The sequence below is a fragment of the Pituophis catenifer genome, unplaced genomic scaffold, assembly GCF_029215685.1.
Source record: "Pituophis catenifer annectens isolate HBS135680 unplaced genomic scaffold, rPitCat1.0.hap2 SCAF_15, whole genome shotgun sequence".
Classification (NCBI taxonomy): Eukaryota; Metazoa; Chordata; class Lepidosauria; order Squamata; family Colubridae; genus Pituophis; species Pituophis catenifer.
The window spans coordinates 14,523,670-14,541,332 of record NW_027256895.1 but is presented as its reverse complement, the minus strand read 5'-3'; the positions used below and the strand labels follow the sequence as shown (position 1 = coordinate 14,541,332).

Below are 17,663 nucleotides of genomic sequence, written 5' to 3'. Positions count from 1 at the left end.
GGTCTTTTATATTGCAAATGAAAAAAGAGCCTAATAATTAGGTATTAGACTAGGAGCATCCAGACATAAGGGAGGCTTAAGGTAATGGATCAGATCAATAAATGAGGCAAGACATATTCTGAAGACAGATCTCAACAAAGGTAGCATTTCTTTCACTCTCTATAGTATCCTGTTTGAATCAAGGCTGCTGGCAACAGCAATAAAGGACAAGCCAAATCAGCAGGAATGTTGGGGATTATTGCCATTTTACTCTTTCCAGAATTGGCCATGAAAATACAGCCTCTTAAGTGCATTGGAGATGAAGCCATTCAAATTCCACAGGAATGGTACGAGGATGGAGACCTTCTCATTGGTGGATTGGTGTCTCATGTTCGATACATGTCTCCCAATGTTACTTTTGATAAACATCCTTCTGAGGAATCGGTTGACTTCCCATTGTAAGAAATCCCTCTCTTAGCTTATTTTAATGTAATCTTGCTTTTTTTCCCCATCTTTGTAAAACAGAGAGGTTCCATCATCAACTGTTAATGAATATAAATGTATCATGGACATATCCTTAACAGCAGCTTGATGAATACAAATTATTTGTTAATTCAACATCCTCTTTTCTAATTAAACCAAAATCTGATAAACCAGGACAAGCAAATATTCTGTTGAGAATTGAAAACTCTTCCAGCTTGGAGGAAAAACAACCGGACCTAATTCACCATCACCTAATAGGCACTATAATATTTTAAATAGAGGCATTGACTGTGGAATGAAAACTCATTTCCAAAACCTTGGGGTAACACTACTTATTAATACTGTGTCTCTATTTATTCATGTCTTGCTTAGAGATTTGGAATCCACCTGTCCTATTTCAAAAAGATCCACAATCTTTGAAAGAAAAATGCAAAGCTGAAACACAAAACTTTACCGGTAGAAACAGGGCCTCTTCTCTTCACCATCTCCTTTTAAGGGCAGAAAGAGTTCACCATGAAGGAAAAATCAATTTCTAAAGATATAGCTATAGTCATCAGCACTACTTCCTCGCCACTGAGTTCCTGCTGTAAGATAAATTTGGTCCACTCAGCTCAGATTCTCATTTTTAAAAAAAATTGAACCCGTTCTATTTCTTCCAACTCGATAACCTGTCTTCTCTTCAGAGTTTTCTTATTTAGTATTTAATGATTCCTACTATTGCTTATTTTGTTTCAGAATAGAATAGTATTCTTTATTGGCCAAGTGTGATTGGACACACAAGGAATTTGTCTTTGGTGCATTTCTCAAGTGAGTCCAAAATTGTACAGATATCTGATGTTAAATACATCAGTAAATGTATTTTAGTATTTAATTAAATATTTAATATTTAAAAGGATGATTTAAGGATACAATTAAATAATCCAGTTAATATAGGATATGAACCTTGAATCATAAAACTCTGAACTTCAGCATCGTTTTCTTGTCAATAAGTCTTTCTCATAGTATTTTTGTCACTGGATATGTCTTCCTTAGTTTGTAATGCATAGCACAGTTCTCCTTTGAAACAAATGACTTTCTTACAGTGTGGTAACCAAGTTCTACCAACACGTCTTGGCTTTAGTGTTTGCCGTGAAGGAGATCAACAAGGATCCTGACATCTTGCCCAACATCACTCTTGGATTCCACATCTATGACAGCTACTCCAATGCACTAATGACCTATCGCACCACTCTGGACCTGCTTTTTAAGTTGCATAAAATTGTCCCCAACTATATTTGTGGGACCGAAAAGAAAGTGATGGGAATCATTGGAGGGATGAGCCCTGAAACTTCCATACGCATGGCAGAAATTTTGCAGCTTTTCAAGATCCCACAGGTTGGAGCCATAACCAAAGATCTCAAAATTAGGACAATCACACAACTTGATGCCTTATCAGTATCACTAATGAGATGTAAAGAAATGAGGGTAAAGGGTGGACTTTGATGAATCCGTGTTTCTCTTCAATATATCATGGCTTTCAGTAAGATGAATCGAGACATACAGAATTTTAGTTGTCTGAACCTGCAGGTTTATGCTAGCTATCATTAACTGCCTCACTGATTTCAATTCATACATTTTAAGCATAATGTAGGCAAACATTTGGATTTCATATTAAACATTGGGAGGACAACGTATAGAAGAAATATTGACATAGGATGCACTGAAATATTTGATTCTTTAAATTCAAATACTCAAGTCATCTTCAAGAAAAAGAGAGGAGGAGGAGAATAGACAGATAAGATAAGATTCAGAAAGGATATCTCCCTTTTTGGGAGATCTCTAAGCCAAATCTATATTATTAAACATCTATAATTTGAAAAATAAAGTAGTTTAAATCTGTAGTTTAAATCAATAAAAATTGAATATATCCATCCATTCTCTTTCTCTGTCATTTTCCCTTTCTCTTATACCTCCTTTCTTTTTTTTTTTTTTTTAGATTTCATATGGCTCATTTCAATTGGCAGCGACTGATGAATCGCGTTTCCCGCCTTTTTATCGCATGGCTCCCGATGAAGCTCTCCAGTACGAGGGTTTAATCCAGCTCCTCCTGTACTTTGGATGGAAATGGGTAGGACTTGTCATTGTAGATGACAAACATGGAGAACATTTTCTACAAACTCTGGAACCCATGCTCTCTCAAAATAAAATCTGCTCCAAATTCACTGAAAGGGTTGACAGAAATTTATATTCTTCTGAAGGATTTGACTTGATTGATCGTTGTCTGAGGCACATTACTTCGTTCACAGAGAAAACAGCAAATGCAGTTATTATACATGGAGAAAATGCAGTCTTTATGTGGCTGGCCTCTATTCTACAAGGCATCCATTTTTTTCTTCCAACACCTTTGGATTCTTCACAGAAAATTTCCATACCAAAAATGTGGATCACAATGGCCCAAAATGATTTCACATTATATTCCTTACAAAGAGCTGTCGATATGCAAATGTTCCATGGGGCAATTTCCTTCTCAATTAGCACAAGAGAACTTCCAGGTTTCCAACAATTTATACAGGCCGTCACCCCATCTGAGGCAAGACAAGATGGCTTTATTAGAGATTTCTGGAGCCAAGCTTTTTGCTGTTCACCACCAAATAATGGTGTTTCTCAAGATGAGGAATGTACTGGAGAGGAAAGACTAGAGGATCTTATTGCACCCTTCTTTGAAACCAGAATACTTGGCCATAGTTACAGTATCTATAATGCAATCTATGCTGTGGCTCAAGCATTACAGGTTGCTCAAACAGTGAGGACTTATAAGAAGATACAAAAGGATCAAGGGCGATCAAAGATTGTAGAAGCCTGGCAGGTAAGATTTCCCCTTTCTCAATGCTCTTTTGAAATGTTCTCCTTGGTTACAACAGAGTGCCAAGACTTAGTGAGTCAACAGATCATTGTAGACCATCTATCTAAGCATCACTGATGTTCATCTTTCTTCAAGATTAATACATTACAAATATTGACCCACTGAAGGTATTTTCTTTTGTCTACACATCTCAGCTTTTTCCTCATTCTACATCAACAAAACCTATCTTTAAAATACTTTTGCCTTTCTACTTCTCTGTAAATTTTCTTCCCATAGCTGCTTCTTTCTCTTTTTCCAGTACCTCTCTGAATTGTCACTAAAAAAAAATCAACATCTACTAAAGAGATTTTAATTCATAAGGTGGACTATGGTTCAATATAACAACTAGTCTCTTTCAGTCTTTTATACTTCTGTATTCCGGGAGGAAAAAACACTCCAAATTTAAAAAGCGGTGTTGTTTGAAGCCATTTTGGAGGCTAATCTGTTTCCCTTTAAAATGCAGAGAAGAAGCAACCAAAAAAGTGCAGAGAAAAGCAACCAGGATGATTAGGGGATTGAAGACTAAAACATATGAAGCACAGTTGCAGGAAATGGGCATGGCTAGTCTAGTGAAGAGAAGGACCAGGGGAGACATGATAGCAGTGTTACTGCTTGAAAAGTATTTAGAAATTTAGACTTCCTATACTAGTCTATATTAATGTCCTATGTGTCAAGAGAATGGCTTAAATCAGTGCTTTTCAACCTTGGCAGATTTCAAATTTGTGTGGATGTCAACTCCCAGAGTTTCCCAGTGGGTATCCTGACACGGGAATTCTGGGAATTGGTCCATACATCTTAGAATTGCCAAGATTGACAAACACTGGTTTAGGAGATGAATGTCTCTGAATTCAGAGTGAACTCTGTCTGATCATGCGAGTTACTAAAACCACTCTATAAAGCCTTAGTAAGACCATACCTAGAATACTGCATCCACATTTGGTCTAAAAAAGATGTTGAGACTCTAGAAAGAGTGCAAAGTGCAGAGTGCAGAGAAGAGCAACCAAGATGATTAGGGGCTGGAAGCTAAAATTTACGATGAATGGTTACAGGAACTGGGCATTGCTAATCTAGTGAAGAGAAGGACCTGGGGTGACATGATAGCAGTGTTCCAATATTTGAGAGGAGGGTGACAACCTATTTTTCAAGGCACCTGAAGGCCGGACAAGGAATAATGGATGGAAACTGAACAAGGAGAGATTCAATCTAGAAATAAGGAGAAATTTTCTGACAGTGAGAACAATCAACCGATGGAACAGAAGTTGCCTTTGGAAGTTGTAGGAGCTTCATCACTGGAGGCTTTCAAGAAGAGATTGGACTGCCATTTGCCAGAAATAGTGTAGGGTCTTCTGCTTGGGTGGGGGGTTGGACTAGATGACCCACAACGTCCCGTCCAACTCTGTTAATCTAATCTAATCTAAAACCTTTAACTCTTATACTTTTTCTTCTGCAAGCTCCATTCATTTTTGCAGAGAATTTCCTTCAACAACAATGCTGGAGATGAAATTAAATTAAATGAAAGGGGAGCACTAGAAGATGGATTTGACATTGTAAATTTGGTTACATTCCCAAACAACTCCTATATCAACATTCCAGTTGGAGAGATAGATCCACAAAGAGGAACCTTCCTTATTCATCAACACAAAATCCAGTGGCATCATGGATTCACTCAGGTACCATAACAATAATATGGGCTCTGAGAGGGAGATGGGTGATTTGAAATTGGATAGAAAGGTGATAGGTAGGTAGAGAAGAGACAGAGAGACAGAGAGACAGAGACAGACAGACAGACAGACAGACAGACAGAGACAGAGACAGAGACAGAGACAGAGACAGAGACAGAGACAGAGACAGAGACAGAGACAGAGACAGAGACAGAGACAGAGACAGACAGAGAGACAGAAACAGAGAGACAGAGAGACCCATAGAGAGAGAGAGGCAGAGAGACAGAGATAGAGACAGAGACAGATGCTCAGATTCTGAAAACCTTTTCGAGGTTAAATTGTCTGTTACATGGCAGAAATTACTAGCAACTGTCTTGTTTTTATTCATTGCTTGTAAGACAAAAACATAAGTAAAACATTGCTACTGACTTCTTTCTTTATTTGTGGACAGGTCCCTCCTCCCTCATTATGTAATGATCCATGTTCTCTTGGAAAAAGAAAGAACAAGATCGAAGGGCTGAAGTTTTGTTGCTACACTTGTGCTCCCTGTCCAGGAAAAATGATATCCAGACAAATGGGTAAGATTCAGAGCATCCAATGGAACCAGCCTGTATCCCAGTTAACAAGAATCTCTTCAACATTATTGCTCACTGTATTGAGGCATCACAGAGGAGGAAAATGAAGAGACAACAGTGATGTCCTCTATGCCTGTAGTCTCCAACCTTTCCGGTTCGATGGACCGGCAGGGACATAGAGAGGATGGTTCTATGTCAATGGCTTGGGCACATGCAACTCTATTTTTGCAAGCATTTTTGTCTCTTCCTTTTCCTCCTTGTTACATATAAATGCCTAACATTGCTTCCCCATGACAGAGTAAGGGTTAACCCCATTCACCCACCTAGCCCTTCCACTGATCCCTCCTTACCTTAGCTCCACTTCCCAGGTATATAAGGTGTGGTCCAGGGATCCAGATGCACTTCCAGATGTTCACCTGTAACAGAAATAACTGATTAATAAAGGACTCTGGTTCAAGAACATTTCATGTTGGAGTTATTGGGTAAGATCCTTGGAAACACGCGACAGATTGGTAGCAGAGGATGGTTAACCCACAACTCACAGAAATGTCAGAATCAGGAATCCAATCTGAAGCAGAAAACAGGATGTTCACCAGAGCCTATACGAAGCAGATGGAGGAGCTGTAGGCTCTCGAAGGCGCCACAGTGAGAATTGCCATGACTGAATGTGAGCAGGACCACGACCCGAGCTCATTACTCTGGGACAAGGAACCAAGAGAAGAAACCTGCAGCAGCGAAAAAACAGAGCCACCGAGCAGAGACGACTTCCAATCAACCATACTGAAGATGCTGGAAGCACCCACCAGCAAAGGGGAGCTCATTGCGAAACTCCAAGGCCTCCTGGAAAGCCATGGAGCAGCGATGAGCACCCAGGAACAAGAAAATGAAGTCGCCAGTCCAGCAAGGGAAAGGCATTCCCAAACTGAAGCTCCGGACATGGACGATTTCATTTCCACGCCATGCTCCCGGCAGCCATCTTGGAATGGCCGACAGCCAATGGGGAGCCGAGATTTAAACAAAATGGTGTGAAACAGCGAGGACCCCAATGCGAGTGGGGAAGAACCCAAAAACTACACAGAAACAATAACACAAGCCTTCAAGGGCCCACCTACTGGGCCCGAAGTGGAAAAAGCGATCAAGACTCTTGCGGCAGCACTCAGCTCCGCATTCAAGCCTCCCGCGATTGCAAAAAACCACCCTGAGGCACCCCAAAGCCAAAGAGATAACAGGGTGGCCACCGGAACCCATGCACCAACCCAGCCAACCCTCCGAGGGACAACGCACCCAGAAAGCAACCACCGGAACCTGATCACCTGCAGGATCGATCAACCGCAGGATTCGCACTCGCCACCCACTGCACCAACAACGCAAGACCCGGGAATGGAGAGGCAAAACAGCTACTCACCAACCGTACGACCTCCGCCAGGCTTCTCTACTCATCTGGAGACCAACCAGCAACGACCAGGATCCACCGCTGCTGCCACTGCTGCAGCCACCGCCACCACACCGCCGAATCCAGGGGATCCTCACCTTACGTCCATCACCGCCGCCACGCCGCCGAGCTTCAGAGGTCCTCAACCTACGACCGCTTCGCCTCCTCACCTCCTCCCGTTCTTCGCCAGGGATCCAGGAGTCCAGCCATGGCATCCGTCATCCAGGGAGGGCTATGGACCCGCCAGGGGTGAGCCCAGCCTCCCACCGGCGGGCCTAGGCCTAGGCCTGAGAGCAGCAGCAGAGAGTTCCTCACCTGACGACCTCCGGCGCGAAATGAGCTTCGCGCATGCCCAGTCACCGCCTGTAAGAAGAGAGAGGAACATAGAGATAAATTCATACAGACTAGCAACAAGCATTCCCCCAGCATATTGTGAGTTCCCTCACCTTCAAAACCATGGACAGCACCAGACTGTGAGTAATTTACCATACAGCTCAATGACTTTACCAGCTGATTTCCACAAGCTAAAACTAGATGGGACTAATTTCTTAGAGTGGAACCATCAGCTCCAAATTCTAAGGGAAAATCTGTTGTTTTTACTTAATGACCCACCTAGAAAACCCTGGACCTTTGATGTAGATTGCCTGCACCACAGGGCTTATTATTTGTTAATGGCAAGCTTATCACCCAGCATCTATCCCAGCCTTGGCCACTACTTGACTGCGGCTGAAATATTACAAAAAAATATTCAACTTATTCTATAGCAAGAGTGCAGCCACAACCACCAAGATCTCTAGAGAGTTCTACTCAGCCAGGCATAAGGCTGAAACTCCCATGGGTGAGCATATCTTAAAACTAAATGCTACCAGGGCAGAACTCATACAAAGGGGGGAGACTATCTCTGAAGATAGTATGAAAAGTATAATTATAAATTCCCTAAATACTAAACACTCAAGCTCAGCAAAGACTTGGATATCAAGACGACTTTTAAGGGAGGAAAGGCATACATGACAAAGGGTAATAAGGACGTAGGCAAAATAAGAGCCTGGTGGTGCAGCAGACTAATAGCCTGTTATTATCATTCAGCTGCCTGCAATTACTGCTGATGTCAGTGTTCCAAATTAGGCTTTCTTCCAGCGCTGACATAACAAGTTGAAGCAGAAAGAGCGGAAGCTTGATTTATTGCTGAGATGAACTTTTACCTAGTTTTGTATGTACAGATAGTGGTTTCTGGGAGACGAGGATGGGGGCTGCATTCCTGTGAAAAGAACGTGCCAGGGTGTAGAGATGGATCTGTATGATGGCCAATGGGATATTGGGGTTGGAGAGCGGAAGAGGAGGGGGTTGGAAGGAGGGGCCAGTTTGGCTGCAATTTGAATCAGAAATGTCGGATTCTGCTATTCTTAAAAATAAAATGATTCATTAGACAGCTTGCGTTTGAGAATGAAGTTTATTCAAGATAGCACCGAAACCTGACAGCTAGTTCGAATCTCCCCAGGTTCAAGGTTGACTCAGCCTTCCATCCTTTCTAAGGTAGGTAAATTGAGGACCCAGTTTGTGAGGGCAATAAGCTGACTTTGTATAAATATACAAAAGTATGAAGGCTATTGCTTAACGCATTGTAAGCCACCCTGAGTCTCCGGAGAAGGGCAGCATATAAATCAAATAAAAAAAAATCATCATTGAAGGGGGGCTCACATACCTACAACCCCAAGAAGATGATTATCCAAGCACAAACGCACAACTAGAAAGTAGGGAAGTCAAGACAGGTACTCCCGAGGAGACAAAAGGGGTTAAGGCTGAGCACATCACTGAAGACAAACACGCTTCTGACACAGCACACAAAGGGAAGCCATCTATTGGCAAACCCATCCATGATGACTGCGCCCACCTACTTCATAGGAAGTTGGGCCATGCCAGTTTCCCAATTGTGCAAAAAATGACTGAATGTTCAAACGGTTTGCAAGTAAAAAACTGTAACAATTACCTAGAGTGTTCCGTGTGCAAATGTTCCAAATTCAAAACAAAATCCAAACCAAAAAAGGCCTCTCACACCACCAATTCGATCTTCCAGTTAGTACACATGGATTTGGTAGGCCCCATGAAACCCTCTATTAAGTACAAAAAGAGGTTCTTTCTAACCATAGTTGATGACTTCAGTCGTTACGGGTTCATATACACGCTCAATCTCAAAAATGAGGTGTTTCAAAAGTTCAAAGAATTTTACAGGAGGGTAGAAACACAACACAACATCAAAATACAACAAATAATGATGGACAGAGGGTCAGAGTTCCTATCAAGGGACTTCTCCAATTGGATAAAGAAACATGGAATATTACATTTTACTTCTTCGCCGTTCTCCGCATTTCAAAACGGAGTGGTAGAACGAAGAAACTGTGTATTACAAACCATGGTAAAATGCGTATTAGAAGACGCAGGGCTGGGGCAACACTTCTGGGCAGAGGCACTCACATACTCAAACTACACCCTGAACAGACTATGGTCCAGTGTAGTAGGCAAAACTCCTTATGAGGTTATGTACAACAGGAAACCCCAAATAGCTCACCTACACATATTTGGAGTCACAGCGGATGTGCATATACCGAAACAATTAAGGCGAAAGAGGGACAAGGTATCAAGGAGACTAAGATTTATGGGATACGAGTCTGGGACAAAAGAGTACAGGTTTATTTATTTTATTTATTTATTTATTATTTATTTATTTATTTTATTTGTATACCGCCCTTCTCCAATAAGACTCAGGGCGGTGAACAGCCACGGTATAAACACAACATATAAAATTTAAAAACAATTTAAAAAACATTAAATAATTTTGGCCATCAATTTAAAATAACCCAATTAAAACCAATTATAAATTTAAAACTGCAAAGATGGGGTCAAGCCAGCCCGGCTAGATGGAATAGATGTGTTTTCAGGGCCCGACGCTCACGCAGGAAAGGTGTCACATGGGAGTGCCCTGTCGTTCCCATAATCCCCCGCGCAGCCACATTCTGGACCAACTGGAGCCTCCAGGTGCACCCCAAGGAGAGCCCCATGTAGAGAGCATTGCAGTAGTCCAGGCGGGAAGTGACGAGTGTCTGAGTGACCATGCGTAGGGAGTCCTGATCTAGAAAGGGACGCAACTGGCTTATCAGGCAGACCTGATAAAAAGCCCCCGTGGCCACGGCTGTCATATGCTCTTCTAAAGACAGCCGTGTATCCAGGAGGACGCCCAAATTGCGAGCCCTTTCCGTGGGGGCCAATGATTCGCCCCCAATAACCAGCGATGGCACCAGCTGGCTATATCAGGACGCTGGAAGCCACAGCCACTCAGTCTTGGAAGGGTTGAGTCGGAGCCTGTTTCTCCCCATCCAGGCCCGCACAGCCTCCAGGCACTGGGACATCACTTCAAGGGCATCGTTGGGGTGGCCTGGGGTGGAGATGTACAGCTGAGTGTCATCAGCATACTGATGGAACTCCACCCCAAAGCCACAGATGATCTCACCCAGCGGCTTTACATAAATGTTGAACAGAAGGGGCGAGAGGACCGACCCTTGTGGCACCCAACAAACAAGGCGCCTTGGGATCAACCGCTGCCCCCTGCCAACACAGATTGCGACCGGTCAGAGAGGTAGGAGGAGAACTACTGCAAAACGGTGCCCCCCACCCCCACCCCCTCCAACCGGTGCAACATGATATCATGGTCGATGGTATCAAAAGCCACTGAGAGATCTAACAGGACCAGGATAGAGGAGCATCCCCTATCCCAAGCCCTCCAGAGATCATCCACCAATGTGACCAATGCCGTTTCCGTGCTGTACCCAGGCCTGAAGCTGGACTGGAGTGGATCTAGATATACAGCTTCATCCAGGTACTGTGGAAGCTGCCGCACCACCACATTCTCAACAACCTTCGCAATAAAACGAAGGTTGGAGACTGGACGATAGTTAGCCAAAACAGCCGGATACAGAGAGGGCTTCTTGAGGAGGGGCCTCGCCACCGCTTCTTTCAAGGTGGCCGGTAGGACACCCTCACTCAAGGAAGCGTTAATAATCCTCTGGAGCCAGCCTCGTGTAACCTCCCGGGAGACCAGCACCAACCAGGAGGGACACGGGTCCAATAAACATGTGGTTGTGTTCAGCCATCCCAGAATCCTGTCCACATCCTCGGGAACCACAGGATCGAACTCCTCCCAGATAACACTTTGAAGACCTGCCTCAGTCATCTCGTCTGGACTTATCCAGTCAGAGGCCAGGCCTTCCCGAATCTGAGCAATCTTGTCATGCAGATACTGCACAAAATCTTCAACTCGACCCTACAAGGGATCATCCTGCGCTCCCAGATGGAGGAGGGAGCGGGTTACCCTAAACTGGGTGGCTGGGCGATTATCTGATGACGCAATAAGGGTGGCAAAATAGCTAGATGTTGCCGCTTTTATCGCCACTAGGTAGGTCTTAATATGAGACCTCACCAGTGCTCGGGCGGATTCGGAATGGCTGGTCCTCCAACCGCTCTCTAGGTGTCTTTTCCGGCGCTTCATCTCCCTCAGCTCCTCGGAGAACCAAGGAGCTAGGTGAGTTTGGTGCCGGGTCAGAGGCCGCAAAGGCATGATGCAGTCCAAAGCCCCAGTGGCCGCACTGTCCCAGGCGGCCACCAGGTCTTCAGCCGAGTCATGAGCCAGAGTCTCAGGAAATGGCCCAAGCTCCATCTGGAACCTATCAGGATCTATCAGGCTCCTGGGGCGGAACCACCTAGTCGGTCCCGCCTCCCTGTGGTGGGGTGTAGCGGTTAGAAAGTCAAGTCAAAGGAGCGAGTGGTCAGACCATGACAAGGGTTCGATGACTATATCCCCTATATCAAGGCCACTCAACCACTGACCAGAGATAAAAACTAAGTCTAGAGTGTGCCCGCCCGTGTGAGTAGGGCCCTGAATTAACTGAGTCAGGTCCATGGCCGTCATGGAAGCCATGAACTCCCGAGCCACCTCAGATGTTTCATCGATGGATGGCAGGTTGAAATCCCCCATGACCAAAAGTCTGGGGGTATCAACCGCCACCTCGGCTATGACATTAAGCAGCTCAGGCAGGGTCGTTGCCACGTGGCAGGGAGCCAGGTATGTGATCAACAGACCCATCTGCACTTCACGGCCCCACTTCACAAGAAGGGACTCACATCCGGCTATCTGTGGAACAGTGGTCTCCCTCGGCTCAAGACCTTCCTTTATAATAACCGCCACCCCCCCCCCCACCCCTGCCCTGAGCTCTCGGCTGGTGGAATGCCCGGAAGCCTGGTGGGCATATAACTCCCCCCTCCTGGCCCAACCAGGTCTCCGTAATACCTGCCAGGTCTGCTCCCCCCTCCTGAATAAGATTGCAAATGAGGGGGGCTTTATTTACCACAGACCTGGCATTGCACAACAACAGCCGAAGGCTCGGGCCCTGAGAGTCTGTGCAACCTGGAGAACGAGAAGGGCTATGGGGACCGGGACGTGCCACCGCTTGAAGATAGTGAGTGCGTGCCCCCACCACATGATATGGCCCCCTGCTCCCGCTGTATCTGCCCCTCCCACTCAGCGTATTGATATAAAAGCCCTCAGTAGAGTGAACTCTGATACCCCCCTTACCCCCAGAATCCGCACCCCCCATGGCCCAATTATCAGCTGGGCCAGACCCCTCCCCTCGTGGGTTATCCCCCAAACCCACACAACCCTCCCCCCTCCCAGAACCCCTTAAAAATCTGTCCAAAAATTTCCCCAAAACACCCCTCAATCCCCTTTCTGCGACATGCCACCACTCGGGGTTCCAAAGCCCTTCATAAAGGTAGGCCCTCAATAGAGTAGAGGGCCACAGCTGCGAGAGTGGGGAGTCTCGCAGTGAGAGGAGGTCTGCTGAGGTATAGGCCAGTTCACAAACATGGGAGGTGGTTAAGGCCGACTATGGGTGCCAGAGCTGGTAATGCCAGGAGGAGTAGATGTAATAATAGCATGGGGCAACTGGGAAATCCACTGCTCTCTCACTGCGATGGAAAGTCAACAAGTGGCTGCAACGATTTAGTCCGGAGGGAATTAGCCGCAGCAGCCCTCTCACGGTGACTAGGTGGCAGAAGAGCCGCCAGCGGAGTCATGGTTAATCCTTCCGGAATGAGGCAGCAGAAATTGTCCAAGACTTTCACCACTGAAGCCCATAGCCCGCTGATCCTCTCCGCCATGCTGAGGCCGATAAAAGGCGATGGAAGGAGGCCAAGATGTAACAGGCACAGTACCAGAGGGAAGGAGATCAGGTGGCAACACAAATAGGGAGGGTGATAATAAGGTCCCAAAACAGCTGAGGCTGGCAAGAATGGTCTGGCCGAAGCAGGTCAGGGCAGCAGTCAAGGGAGGCCACAAAAAAGGGGTGAGGAGAGATTCCAAGGAATTCCAAGGAGGAGACAAGAATGGAAAATTGCCAATCCCCCTCTGGCCCATTTCCATCACCCCCAGTTCTTCTCTGGGCCCACTCATCCTGCAGTCATGTCCTGTCCTCTCAGGGCAATTTTGCCCAGATCTTCTGAGGCCACAAGTTGCTCGGGGGGTTACAGAAACCCAATACAGTCCCATCCGGGAAAGCATCCCCTTCAGCCTTCAGCTAGAGCCAGCTGCCAAACGATATGGAGCTTCGCTTTATTGACAAGGACAACAAATTTATCATATCCAGAACAGCATTATTTCATGAAAACACAAATTGGTCAAAAATACATCTCAACGAAGTGTTCTCCAGGCAGGAAGTCACAGACAATGCAAGGGTCAGAGTAGACTAGACACAGCTGAAACAGGGGCACACAAGAAACACAAACCTAGACACCAAGGGGTAGCCACCAAGGGATGGAAAGAGGACCACTCCATCATAAAGGTAGATGCACTCACAGAAAGGGAAGCCAGGTACCTGCATGACACAGAAACAGAACCCAACAGGCCCGTTAGATATAACAGGAACAAAATGCCACAAAGGTTTGAAGATTACGTACTATCAATACACACAAACACCATGATACCCAACTCTTATGAAGACATATTTAGGTTGCCACGGGAAGAAAGGATTAGGTGGGAAGAGGCCATGGAGAAAGAGATGGCCAGCCTGAGAGAGCTAAATGTGTATACTCCATCCAAGGTACCAGACAACAAGGTACCCATTGGGACTAAGTGGGTTTTTAAAATCAAGGAGCTTGAGGACAATAAGACACTGTACAAGGCTAGGTTAATTGCGGAGGACTACATCGATACATATTCACCCACGGTCAGGGCCGAAAGTGTCAAGAGCGCCCTGGTGATAGCAACAATTCTAGGCCTACAAGTTTACCAATTCGACGTGCAGACAGCTTATCTCCACTAGACAAAGAGATCTTTGTCAGAGCAGCCCCCGGAAGAAACATACAAAAGGGAGATACCTGGTTGTTAAACAAGAGTCTGTATGGGCTGAAGCAATCCGGTAAGAGGTGGTATGAGTGCCTAGCGAAAATTCTCAGGGACATGGGGTTCACAGCCACCTCTGCTGACCTATGCTTCTTCATCAAAAAGGAGGGCACATCCATTGAATACGTGCTTGTTTATGTGGACGATATTTTATACTGTGGCCAGCACAAACAGAAATGTGATGATTTCGCTGATAAGTTGGGGAAGCATTTCGCACTAAAAACTCTGGGAAAGGTAAACAATTACCTGGGTGTACAGATCGACAGAACACAGAAAGGATTCGGAATCTCCCAAAAGGAGAAGATATTGGAACTGCTACACAAGTGCAACATGAAGGATGCCAAGCCATGCGAAACACCCATGCAAGTTGACTTTCTAAAACACATGAATGAAGAAGGTGAAACATTTAAGGACAATACCCTCTATAGGTCTGTCGTTGGGTCCCTACTATATATAGCCAACTGGACTAGGCCAGATATCATTCTAGCGGTCAACCTCTTGTCCAGGCACGTCAGCGAACCAAAAACGTACCACTGGGAAGATGTAAAACGTGTGCTAGATACCTAAAGTACAGCATAGATGCCTGCCTACGTCTAGAGCCGGTGAACCCATATTAACCTGTTATGCTGATGCTGATTGGGCAGGTGACACAAAGAGCAGGAAAATCACATCTCGCTATGTATTCCTCATCAACGGTTGCCCAGTGCACTGGTACACTGGGAAACAAAACCTGGTGGCCATATCTACAGCAGAAGCAGAATACATCTGCCTCTCGAAGGCAGCCAAAAAACTGACATGGTTTGATGACCTGCTCGCCAACATCTGGACTGAGCCAGCCTACCCAATAAAAATACATGAGGACAACAAGGCAGCCATAGACATATCATGGCAGACACTGTGGGCCAGAGATCAAGGCACATAGACATCAAACACAAGCACGTCAGACACGAACATTGGTTTTATCAAAGCCATACACTGCGAGACTGTTGAACAAATTGCTGACATCCTGACCAAACCTTTGCAGAACAAACAGCACGCCTACCTAACTTCAAGATTAGGTGTACATACACAACACATACACACAACTCCAACTGTTAGGCATTTAGAGGGGGATTTGTTACATATAAATGCCTAATATTGCTTCCCCATGGCAGAGTAAGGGTTAACCCCATTCACCCACCTAGCCCTTCCCCTGATCCCTCCTTACCTTAGCTCCACCTCCCAGATATATAAGGTGTGGTCCAGGGGTGCAGATGCACTTCCAGACATTCACCTGTAACATAAATAACTGATTAATAAAGGACTCTGATTCAAGAACATTTCGTGTTGGAGTTATTGGGTAAGATTCTTGGAAACATGCCACACTCCTTTGCTCACCCGCCTCTTCCATGGACCGGTTCCAAACGGACAGTAGACAGCAGCCAAGTGATTTGGGAACCCCTGCTATAACCCATCTCTCTATCCTTGAAGTTGAACCTCAGTCATATGATGGGACACATCACATAAAAGAAACAGGAATCAAGTAGCACTGTTCCTGTTCTCCTATCCCCTAGTGCTACTGCAAGTTTTTCAGGATCTATAGTCTCAAACATCTCTTTCCTCTTTCCCACTAGTTGGCACAGTTTTACACAGTGGGACATGCTATTCTCTTGCTCAGAAATGCTATAAAAACTAGTGCACTCCAAGAACATTGACATGCAGAAAAATCTAAATAGTGTTTCCCTACAGTACTCATTTTTACAATCTAGCAATAGAATAGAATAGAATAGAATAGAATAGAATAGAATAGAATAGAATAGAATAGAATAGAATAGAATAGAATAGAATAGAATAGAATAGAATAGAATAGAATATGTTATTGGCCAAGTGTGATAGCACTTAGACTTATATACCACTTTACAGTGTTTTACAACCCTCTCTAAGCAGTTTACAGAGTCAGCCTATTGCCCCCAACAATTTGGGTACTCATTTTACCCACCTCAGAAAGATGGATGGCGGAGTCAACCTTGAGCCTGGTGGGATTTGAATTGCCAAATTGCAGGCAGCCAGCAATCAGCAGAAGTAATCTGCAGTACTGCACTCTAAGCACTGCACCACCATGGCTCATCTAGGTTGAATAGAGAGTTACGAAAGGATATAGAAAAAACGTACATTGCAGGAAAATTCAGAAAAGAAATTCTGAAACTTCTGATTTTAAGCCTGTTCAGAAACTTTTTTCTTCTTTTCAGACATGGAGAATTGTGACAGTTGTCCAGAGAATCAGTTTCCAAACCAAGCTCACGATGAGTGCATTCCAAAGACCCTGAATTTCCTCTCCTTTGAAGAGCCACTGGGCATTACTCTGGTGTCTCTGTCTCTTCTTTTTTCCCTACTTACAGCTTTGGTGTTTATAATCTTCATTAAGCAACGGGACACTCCCATTGTCAAAGCCAACAATCGCAACCTCACCTACCTTCTACTTATCTCCCTCTTTCTCTGTTTCCTCTGCTCATTTCTGTTCATTGGAAAGCCCAATAGGATGACCTGCCTCCTCCGACAAACCAATTTCGGTATCATCTTCTCTATTGCGATCTCTTCTATATTGGCCAAAACCATCACAGTCATCATAGCATTCCTAGCATCAAAGCCAGGAAGCCTATTCCACAAATGGGTGGGGCAAAAGTTGGCCTATTCTATTATCTGGTTCTGTTCCTTCATTCAAGTAGTTATTTGTATTGTTTGGCTAAACACATCTCCCCCATTTCCACATTTAGACATGGAGACACTCCATGGAGAAATCATAGTCGAATGTCATGAAGGCTCCATCATCATGTTTTACTGTGTCTTGGGCTACATGGGCCTCTTGGCTCTTCTCAGTTTCACTGTGGCCTTCATAGCCAGGAAGTTGCCAGATAGTTTTAATGAAGCTAAGTTCATTACTTTCAGCATGTTGGTTTTCTGCAGTGTTTGGCTGACCTTTCTCCCCACCTACCTGAGCACCAAGGGGAAGTACGTGGTGGCTGTGGAGATCTTCTCAATCCTGTCTTCTGATGTTGGTTTACTGGGATGCATCTTCTTCCCCAAAATCTATATAATTATACTGAGGCCTGAACTCAACACTAGAGAGCAATTAACGCATAAGAAATAAAAAAGGAACAAGATTCCATTTTCAATAAGCAAAACTACTTCAAATTGTGCTTGTGTGTGTGTGTGTGTGTCTGTGTAT

The 17,663-nt window shown here is 44.8% G+C and overlaps 1 protein-coding gene across 1 annotated transcript; it reads left to right on the top strand.

Annotated features, from left to right (window-relative positions):
• The first annotated feature begins 225 nt into the window (after positions 1–225).
• On the top strand, positions 226–17,585 carry LOC139324259 (vomeronasal type-2 receptor 26-like). Its single transcript, XM_070953978.1, has 6 exons — positions 226–437; positions 1,545–1,836; positions 2,438–3,307; positions 4,795–5,013; positions 5,456–5,582; positions 16,687–17,585. The coding sequence occupies exons 1-6, from the start codon at positions 226–228 to the stop codon at positions 17,583–17,585; spliced, it is 2,619 nt and encodes an 872-aa protein (XP_070810079.1).
• Positions 17,586–17,663: the final 78 nt, after the last annotated feature.